General features: G+C 44.8%; 1 protein-coding gene across 1 annotated transcript; it reads left to right on the top strand.

Moving 5' to 3' along the window:
• Positions 1 to 102: 102 nt before the first annotated feature.
• Positions 103 to 1,853, top strand: FAM96B (family with sequence similarity 96, member B). The gene is made up of 5 exons (XM_006863595.1): positions 103 to 258; positions 417 to 496; positions 737 to 862; positions 1,252 to 1,297; positions 1,756 to 1,853. The coding sequence occupies exons 1-5, from the start codon at positions 108 to 110 to the stop codon at positions 1,851 to 1,853; spliced, it is 501 nt and encodes a 166-aa protein (XP_006863657.1). The 5' UTR covers positions 103 to 107.
• The last annotated feature ends 7,349 nt before the right edge of the window (positions 1,854 to 9,202 follow it).

Genomic DNA, 9,202 nt, shown 5'->3' with positions numbered 1-9,202 from the left:
TGTCCCTCCCGCGATTCCGTCGTCTCGTCACGCCCCTTTCTTGCTCTCCGGAAGTGTATCGGGATGAGCGGAAGTGTCTGCTTGCTGTTGCCAGCTGCGGCTCCGCTATGGCGGGCGGCGGCGGTGGCGGCGGCGTGGGGGGCGGTCTCTTGGAGAACGCTAACCCCCTCATCTATGAGCGCTCTGGGGAGCGGCCCGTGACCGCGGGCGAGGAGGACGAGCAGGTTCCCGACAGCATCGACGCGCGCGAGATCTTCGATATCCGCTGCTGCTGGACGGGGGCGGGTTCGTTGGGGCCCATACTGGGAGGGCGAGATGCTGCCCCACGGCCGGAGGTGCAATACCAGGGCAGGGTCTTCCCGGCGGAGGGTGCTGAGTGCGCAGAGGTGCCGGGTTCCTTTTCCTTCACTGGCCACATCTGATTCGCTCAATCAATGATCCGGAGCATCCGCTGACGCTGGAGGAATTGAACGTAGTGGAACAAGTTCGGGTTCAGGTGAGTCATTTACAGAGTCCTAGGGGGACAACTTGTTGGGAATAGTCAGAAAAGCTCGGCTGTGAACGAGAAGTTGGCGTTCTCTCAGTTCAACTTCTTAGGGCATCTTTGGGAGAAGGGCTTGTGTCCATTATATGGATGAGTAAAATGATAGCCCATAAAAATGAGACGACTTGCCAAAGCAACAAATGAAGAGGAACCGTGGGCTGCGAGAGCAGAGACTTTACATTTCCCCACCAGGTGAGCGATCCGGAGAGCACAGTGGCAGTGGCCTTCACGCCCACCATCCCGCACTGCAGTATGGCTACCCTTATCGGCCTGTCCATCAAAGTAAAGCTGCTTCGATCCCTTCCCCAGCGTTTTAAGGTCAGCGCCACCCCACCCCGCTCCATGGGGCAAGCTTGGGAGGAGGGGGGAGAGGACATTAGTGGAGCCTGAAAGGATCTCACCTAGCAACAATGATGAAACTGGGACCACGGTGTCCAAGTGAATGGCATTGAGCCCTAAGCTGGCTGGGACAGAAAGTAGTGAGTGTGGCAGGAAAGACAGTGGGGAGCTGCAAATGGATTTGAAGCACGGGTGGGCTTGATCGAGTCTTTGATAGAGATGAGGGGCTGTGGGTGGGTTTGAGGTGTACTGGAAGGGCCAGAGTCTAGAGGTATGATTAGAAGGAAGGATAAGCTGGAGCTGATGAAGGGGAGCAAGAGGCTAGGCAGGTAGGTTGGGTGCTCAGGCCCTTGCTGTCCCTCTCTCAGATGGATGTGCACATTACACCCGGGACCCATGCTTCCGAACATGCAGGTGAGTGTTTGTTGGTGGTGGGTGTGTTGGCCCAGGGTTCTAAGTTCCATGAGGTTTTTCCTCCTTAGCATGGCGGTTTGTGAGGCAGCATCCAGGGAAATCTAGGTGGGAGAAATTGCCGGAGATGCTTCAATGGAGGTGGCAGTTCAGACTGAAGTTGGCCTGACTTGAATCTCCTGTGCTTACCATGCCCTCTCCCCTCCCGCATAGTATACGGGACCTGGTTATGCCAGGCATCAGGAATATATTGGGGGGGGGGGGGGAAGTAGTCCCCAGAGGCAGAATTGGTGTCGGGACCAAGGTAGCCTTATTGAGGCCTGGGGGCTGGAGGAGGAAGTGACAGGAAGACCTTGTTAATGGAGAAATAACCTTTATCAAGGCTCAGAGCTGTGACTGGCTAGCAGCCTAGCCAGGACTTGGCTATGACCTGTCTTCCTCTCTGTCTGTCCCCACCCCAGTGAATAAGCAGCTTGCAGATAAGGAGCGGGTGGCAGCAGCCCTAGAGAACACCCACCTGCTCGCCGTTGTGAACCAGTGCCTGTCAGCCCGTTCCTGAGCCTGCCTTTTGTCCTGACTCCAGCTCCACCCAGGACTCATGTGGCCTTCAATCACTGACAATGAAAAAATAACATCTTGCATTTTGTAATAAACCCTTAATTTATATTCATTTCCCCGCATGTGTTAGAGTCGTTCATCTTGCTGGGGCTACTCAAGGCTGGGGAGGGGGTGATAGCGAGTTCCTGTAAACAGTGGGTTGATAAAGTACAGATACTGATTTTCTTTTAAAATTTCTTCCCATTTTTGAATTAGGAAAAATTACAAGTATACAAAGTAATTAAAAGAGAAGTTTTGCAAATACACCGTATATCTTCCACCTAGATTCCTCATTTGTTAGCATGGTGCAACATTTGCTGTATGTACACAAATAACATGTGGGTAAGTCTAAAAGTTACTGCAAAATCATAGAAACTGTTATTAAACAAAACTTTCAAAATGTGAGGCTGTTGTTTCTCTCCTCCATCTAGGTCTATACACTTCTGGAGGTGATGTGTCCATAATACACTAGACTGCATAGTCAGTTTGAACTGCAAGGTTGGCAATTCAAATTCATTAGCCACTTCTCAAAAGCCCTGTTCAGGGTCACAATGATTCAGAACCGACTCAACGGCACTTAACAACGACAAACCTTTCCCCAAAGAATTCTGTGTGCTTTGATTTATATCATGTCAAAACTACATTTTTGGCATCCTCAAAGGATTCAAATCTTGTTTCTTTTAAATGCTTGTTGAGTTTGGGGAACAAAAAGAAGTATGAAGGGACAAGATCAGGTCTAAAGCGTGGATGGGGTAAGCTTTCCCAATGAAATTCTCCTAGGTCTGCCTTGTTACCCTCAGAAAAATGAACAAGTGCATTGTGGAGATGGAAAACAATTCCTCTGTGCAACTCTCCAGGCCTTTTTTCTACCAATGCTGTTTTCCATTTTCTTAAAACTTCTTAATGAGGCTCTCTGACTGTCCTGTGTCCTTTGAGAAAATCTATGAAGATGACCCTTTGCTGTTATTGTTACGTACCATCAAGTTGTTGTCAAGTGCCATCAAGTCAGTTCCAATTCATAACGACCCTGTATAGGGTTTCTGAGGTTGTCAATCTTTGTGGGAGCAGAAAGCCTAATCTTTCTCCTGAGGAGCAACTGGTAAACTCAAACTGCCAACTTTGTGGTTTGCAGTCCAGTGCTTACCCTATGGAGTCACCACACTCCAGATAACCCCTTGCTGCTGTTATATGCCGTGGAGTCAGTTTTGACTCAGCGACCCTGTACAGGGTTTCCGAGACTGTAAATTCTTTACGGGAGCAGAAAGCCTCATCTTTCGCCCATGGAACAGCTGGTAGGAGTCCCAAAAAATAGTCACCGTAACCTTCTGAGCTGACGTCTATGGCTTGACTTTAACTGGTTCAGCAGATCCTTTTAGAAGTCACAGTTTTGATTGGACCTTTTTTGTGAAGGCACTCTAACAAGACCATTGTATTACTGAGAAAACTTGTCTGTAGTCATCCACTGATCACAGGAAAGGTTAGATACATTTTGTTTGGAATAAACTGGAACGCTAATAGCACTACTTTCTGAGTTACTCTCCTGTGTGTGAGTAAGCTGCAGAGATATGACCCTTCACCTCTGAGTACGTTATGAGGTGTCTCCTAAGGGTTGCCTGTATAACCACAGTCCTGAATCTGGCCAGAGGAATCAACAATTCCCTAACATCTCATATCCAGCATATATACAGATTCCCCCATTCATTGTCATTCATTGTTTGTTTTTTAATCACATTGCAATCATGGTTCGTATATTTCATTTGGTTATGTCTATTTAGTCTTTTGGAGTCCTGGTGTGGCATTGTGGGTTAATGTGCCAGACTGCAAATCCATTTGAACTGCGAGGTCAGTGGTTTAAGCTCACCAGTTGCTCCTCGGAAACCGTATACAGGGTCGCTATGGGTTAGAACCTACTCGACGGCACTTAACAACAACAATTTAGCCTTTTAATAAATCTTTTTGTCCCTAGCCCCATCTTTCTTGTCTTTCTTGGCATTGGCTGAAAAGTCCTGGCCAGTTGTTCTGGAGAAGTCCTTCAATCTGACATGTGTCTTTGTTCCCAATGTTTCCTATAAACTGGAAGCTGTACTCAATAGCTGCTTGAGTTCAGGTTGGAGGGTCTTTTTGTTTGTTTTTGATGAGAACCCTGTCCAGGGTTGTGTGTATCCTTTAGAATTGACCAGTAGTGTGATGCCAGCTTGTCCCACCATTAATGATGCCTCTGTTCTGTTCCTGGTCAAAGTAGTGACATCAGATTTCTCCATTGAAAGGCACATGAGGCCAGGAGAATGATCGGGCAATCGGCTTCCATAAAGATTTACAATTTGGAAACCCTATGGTACAATTCTCTCTGCCCTGTTGGTTCACTGTGAGTCAGAATCCACTCAGCAGCTGTGTCTGGTTTGGGTCAGACAACTCACTGTGTTCATTTCCCATTCCTGTCAAAAAATAAAGAAAGGCATGTGAGACATCCTCTGTGTGTCACCCAAGCTCAGCACCCTGTGGTGAAGTACTTGGATCTGGGACATGCCTCTCCCGTATAGTTTGTCACCAAGTTTTACAAGGGGGCTTTAAAAGTTCAGGGGGAAAATCTATTTTAATTCATTTTTCCCATGAACTTATTGAAGCCCCCTTGTATAGTGTGGTTTGGATCTTGAGTCAGCCAGTTAGAAGCTCTGTGGCCATGATTCCCTGCCTCTATGGCTTTTTCTGAATGTTATTGTGAAGTGTCATCAAGTGGGTTCCCACGCACAACAGAACAAAACATTGGCTGGTCCTACACCATCCACACAATTGTTATGCTCCGGCCCATTGCTGCTGCCACTGTGCCAATCCGTCTTGTTTTCACTGACCCTCTAGCATGATGTTCCTCACCAAGGACTGGTCCCTCCTAATAATGTGTCCCAAGTATGAAAGACAAAGTCTGGCCATCCTGACTTCTCTGAAGCATTCTGGCTGTACTTTTTCCAACGCAGATTTGTTTGTTTTTCTGGCAGTCTCAGGGTAGGTGGGGAATATTAAAAAGCCTTGCCTTCTGTAAGTAAATAAAACAAAATGACAAGTGTTCACAAGGACTTGGAGCAATTGTAACCCTTGTGCATTGCTGGTGTGAATGTAAAATACTACAGCTATTATGGGGAAGAGTTTGGTGGTCCCTCAAAAATGAAACACAAAATTACCATATGACCCACAATTCCATCCCTAGATATAGTCAAAAGACTTGAAAGCAGGGCCTTAAACACATGATGTGCACACCAATGTTCCATACAGTATTATTCACAAGAGCCAAAAGGTGAAAACAACTGAAGTGTCAGTCAACAAATGAATGAATACATGAATATGGTGTATCTATACAATGGAATATAATTCAGCCATAAAGAAAAATGAAGTTCTGCCACATGCTGCAACATGGATTAACCTTGAAAACCGTATGCTGAGCTAAATAAGTTGGACACAGAACAAATATTGTATGACCTCACTTACATGAAATCACTTGAATAGGCAAATATTTCGAGACAGCGTTTATTAGTGGTTACCAGGGGCTTGGAGGATTGGGAATGGGAATTTACTCCGTTTGAAGTGATGAAAAAACATTTGGAAATAGATAATGGTAATGGTTGCATAATGATTCATGTGCTTGACTACTAACTGAAAGGTTGGGGTTCGAGTCTACCTAGAGGCATGATGACCTACTTCTGAAAACTTAGCCATTGAAAACCCTATATCCATTCTGCTGATGCATAGGGGTCTCCATGCGTCTGAATTGACTCGGTAACTGGTAAATAAGATGGTGGTACAGCATGGTGAATATGATTAATGTCACTGAATCATATACTTAAACATGATTGAAATAGTGAATCTTTGTATATATATTTCACCACAATTAAAAAAAGAAAAGCCTTACCCTGCCTCACCCTATCCCTGCTGAACTTCCAGTGTGATTGAAGGCAAAGACCTCAAGAAGCCTCAGCAAGGAAGCCAGGCACTTGGCAAATCTAGAGGGCAAGGTCATCAGTTCAAGCTCACCAGCCACTCCAAGGGAAAAAGATGAGGCTTTCTGCTCTCATAAAGATTTACAGCCTTGGAAATCCTATACAGGTTTGCTATGAGTTGGAACTAACTCAACAGTACTTAACAACAATAGAGAAAGTGAGGAAACCAGTTATTATTATTACTGAGGAGTAAGTCATTGAATCCCCTTAGGCCTCCAGCTGGGGAGTTCAAAGAAACCTAAGCAGCTTCCAAGCTTTTCCAAAACACCCTGGTGGTACCATGGTTAGAGTGCTTGACTGCCAAACAAATAGTAGGTAGGTAAGTTTAACCCACCAGTAGCTCAGAGGGAAAAAGATGTGGCTCTTGGCTTCCATAAAGATTTATAGACTTGGAAATCATATGGAACAGTTTTACTCTGTCCTATAGGGTCTCTAGGAGTCCTGGTGTGACCTGCAGGATACAGCACTGGACTGCAAGACCGGTTTGAACCACAAAGTCGGCAGTTCAAACTCACCAGCCACTCCTTGGAAACCCTATACAAGGTCACTATGAGTTGGAACAGATTTGATGGCACTTAACAACAACAACAACAACAACAACAACAACATAGGGTCTCTAAGGAGTGGCACTGTGGATTAATGTACTGAACTGCAAACTCGGTTTGAATTGCAAGGTCGACCGTTCAAACTCCCAGCAGCTCCTTGGAAACCCTATACAGGGTCACTCTGAGTCGGAACCAAATTGACAGCATACAACATCAACAACATAGGGTGTCTAAAAAGACCTAAAGGTGGCACTATGGAACAAGCATTGGACTGCTGACTTCAAGGTCCACAGTTCTAACCCACCAGCCACTCTCTGAGAAAAATGAGACTGTCCTTAAAGATTTACTGTCTTGGAACCCTAGGGACAGTTTTCCTCTGTCCTCTAGAGTTGCTGTGAGTTGGAATTGTCTCAATGGCAGTGGAGTTAGCATGGGCTGGGGAGGACAGGATCCCTAGGGATATCTAGTGGTGCAGTGGGTTAGACAATGGTCCATTAACCAGCACTTTGAGGGAGAAGGATGAGGCAGTCAACTTCCATAAAGATATCAGCCGTAGAAACTGTATGGAGCAGTTCTACTCTCTTCTATAGGGTCTTGGTGCTGTAGGATAAGCACTGGACTGCAAAGTTGCTTTGAACCACAAGATGGGCAGTTCAAACTCACCAGCTGCTCCTTGGAAACCCTATACATGATTTTGACAGCCCGTAACAACAACATAGTGTTTCTAAAGGAGTCCTGGTATGGCGTTGTGGGACAAACACTGGACCTGCAAGGTCAGTGGTTCAAACTCACCAGCTGCTCCCTGGAAACCCTATACAGGCCTGCTATGAGTCGGAACCAACTCAACGGCACTTAACAACAACATAGGGTCTCTAAAGAGCTTTGGTGGCACTTTGGGATAAGCATTGGGCTGTTAACTGTAAGGTTTACAGTTCTAACCTACCAGTCACTCCTGAAACATGTGACTGACTATTCCCGTAAAAATGTCCAGAACTGAGGAACAATTCTACTCTATCCTGCAGAGTTGCGATGATTCAGAAGCAACTCAATGGCAGTGGAATTACTTTCTTTGGTGGGGGAATAGCATTCCTAGGTGGTGGGTTAAAAGTTGGTCCGCTAACCAAAAAGGTCAGCAGTTTGAACACATCAGCCTTTCCGAGGGAGAAAGCTAAGGCAGTCTGCTTCTGTAAAGATTTATAGCCTCAGAAGCCCTGTGGAGCAGCTCTACCTTGTTCTAGAGGGTTGCTCTGCATCAGGATTGACTGGGCAGCGTTTGGGGTTTTTTTAGGGTCCCTGTCCTAGTGTGTATGATGTTCTTGATGTCATCCCACAACTCTTCTGGTCTTCAGTCTTTAGTGTTTAATGTATCAAATCTGTTCTTCAGATGATCTCTAAATTCAGGTAGATATATTCAAGATATATTTTGGCTCTTGTGGGCTTGTTTTCGTTGTCCTCGGCTTCAGTTTGAATTTGCTTATGAGCAATTGATAGTCTGTTCCACAATCTGCCCCTGGCCTTGTTTTAGCTGATGATAATGAGCTTTTCCACCATCTCTTTCCACACCATACATCAAGAAAGCAAAAAGTCATTAAGAAGACAAGAAAGAAGGAAAAGATCAAAATGAATGTCAGAAGAGACACTGAAGCTTGTTCTTCAGCATTGAGATACCAAAGCAAATGGAAGAAATGAGGTACAAAAGCTGAACAGAAAATGTAAAAGGTCAACTCAAGCAGACAAAGTCAAATATTACAACGAAATGTGCAAAGATCTGGAGTCAGAAAACCAAAAAGGAAGAACACACTCAGCACTTCTCAAGCTGGGGGAACTGAAGAAATAATTCAAGCCTCGATTTTTGTTGTTGAAGGATTCTCTGGGAAAATTATTGAATGATGCAGAAAGCATCAGAAGATGGAAATTTGCTTGTTTAAATTACTATATATTCCTGAGTGTTTCTGTGTACATCCCCCCACCGCCAAACAAAACAAAATAAAACAGGGAATGGAAGCAAATACTGTTGAATGATGATGCACGGAGGAGATTGTAATCATTGCAATGAAATGATGATGTAAAGCTGATGTTCTCCCATGGAAACTATCACTCAGTTTACAATAAAAATTTACAAAAAAAGAAGAAGACGGAAGGAATACACACAGTCACTGTACCAAAAGGAAATGGTTGATGTTCAACCGTTTCAAGAGGTAGCATATGATCAAGAGCCAATGATACTGAAGGAAGAAGTTCAAGGTGCACTGAAAGAATTGACAAAGAATAAGGCAATAGGAATTTATGGAATAAAAATTGAAGTCTTTCAAGAAAGTGAGGTGGCACTGGAGGCATTCACTCATCTATGCCAAGAAATTTGGAAGACAACTATCTGGAAGAAATCCATGTTTGTGCCCGTTCCAAAGAGTGGTGATCCAATGGAATGAGGAAATCATCGGACAGTATCTTTGATATCCCATGCGAGTAAAGTTTTACTAAAGGTAATACAGATATGGATGCAAGCATACATTGACAGAGAACTTCCAGAGGTTCAAGCCGGATTCAGAAGAGGCCGTGTAACAAGGGATATCATTGTTGATGTCTGATGGATCTTGGCTGAAAGCAGAGACTATCAGAGAGATGTTTGCCTGTGCTTTATTGACTACGCAAAGGCTTTCGATTGCGTGGATCATGACAAGCTATGGACAACATTGCGAAATATGAGTATTCCTGAACACTTAATTGTGCTCATGAGGAATCTGTACATGGACCAAGAGGCAGTTGTTCTAACAGAA

The sequence above is a fragment of the Chrysochloris asiatica genome, unplaced genomic scaffold (assembly GCF_000296735.1).
Source record: "Chrysochloris asiatica unplaced genomic scaffold, ChrAsi1.0 scaffold00055, whole genome shotgun sequence".
Lineage (NCBI taxonomy): Eukaryota > Metazoa > Chordata > Mammalia > Afrosoricida > Chrysochloridae > Chrysochloris > Chrysochloris asiatica.
This window is presented reverse-complemented; position numbering and strand designations above follow the sequence as displayed.

What these genes read in the sequence shown, in the direction of transcription:
- FAM96B (XM_006863595.1), top strand. Translation starts at nt 108, where the DNA reads ATGGCGGGCGGCGGCGGTGGCGGCGGCGTGGGGGGCGGTCTCTTGGAG. An exon ending in TGGAACAAGTTCGGGTTCAG is followed by an intron (nt 497 to 736) that starts GTGAGTCATTTA and finishes TTTCCCCACCAG; the next exon opens with GTGAGCGATCCGGAGAGCAC. An exon ending in CCATGCTTCCGAACATGCAG is followed by an intron (nt 1,298 to 1,755) that starts GTGAGTGTTTGT and finishes TCCCCACCCCAG; the next exon opens with TGAATAAGCAGCTTGCAGAT.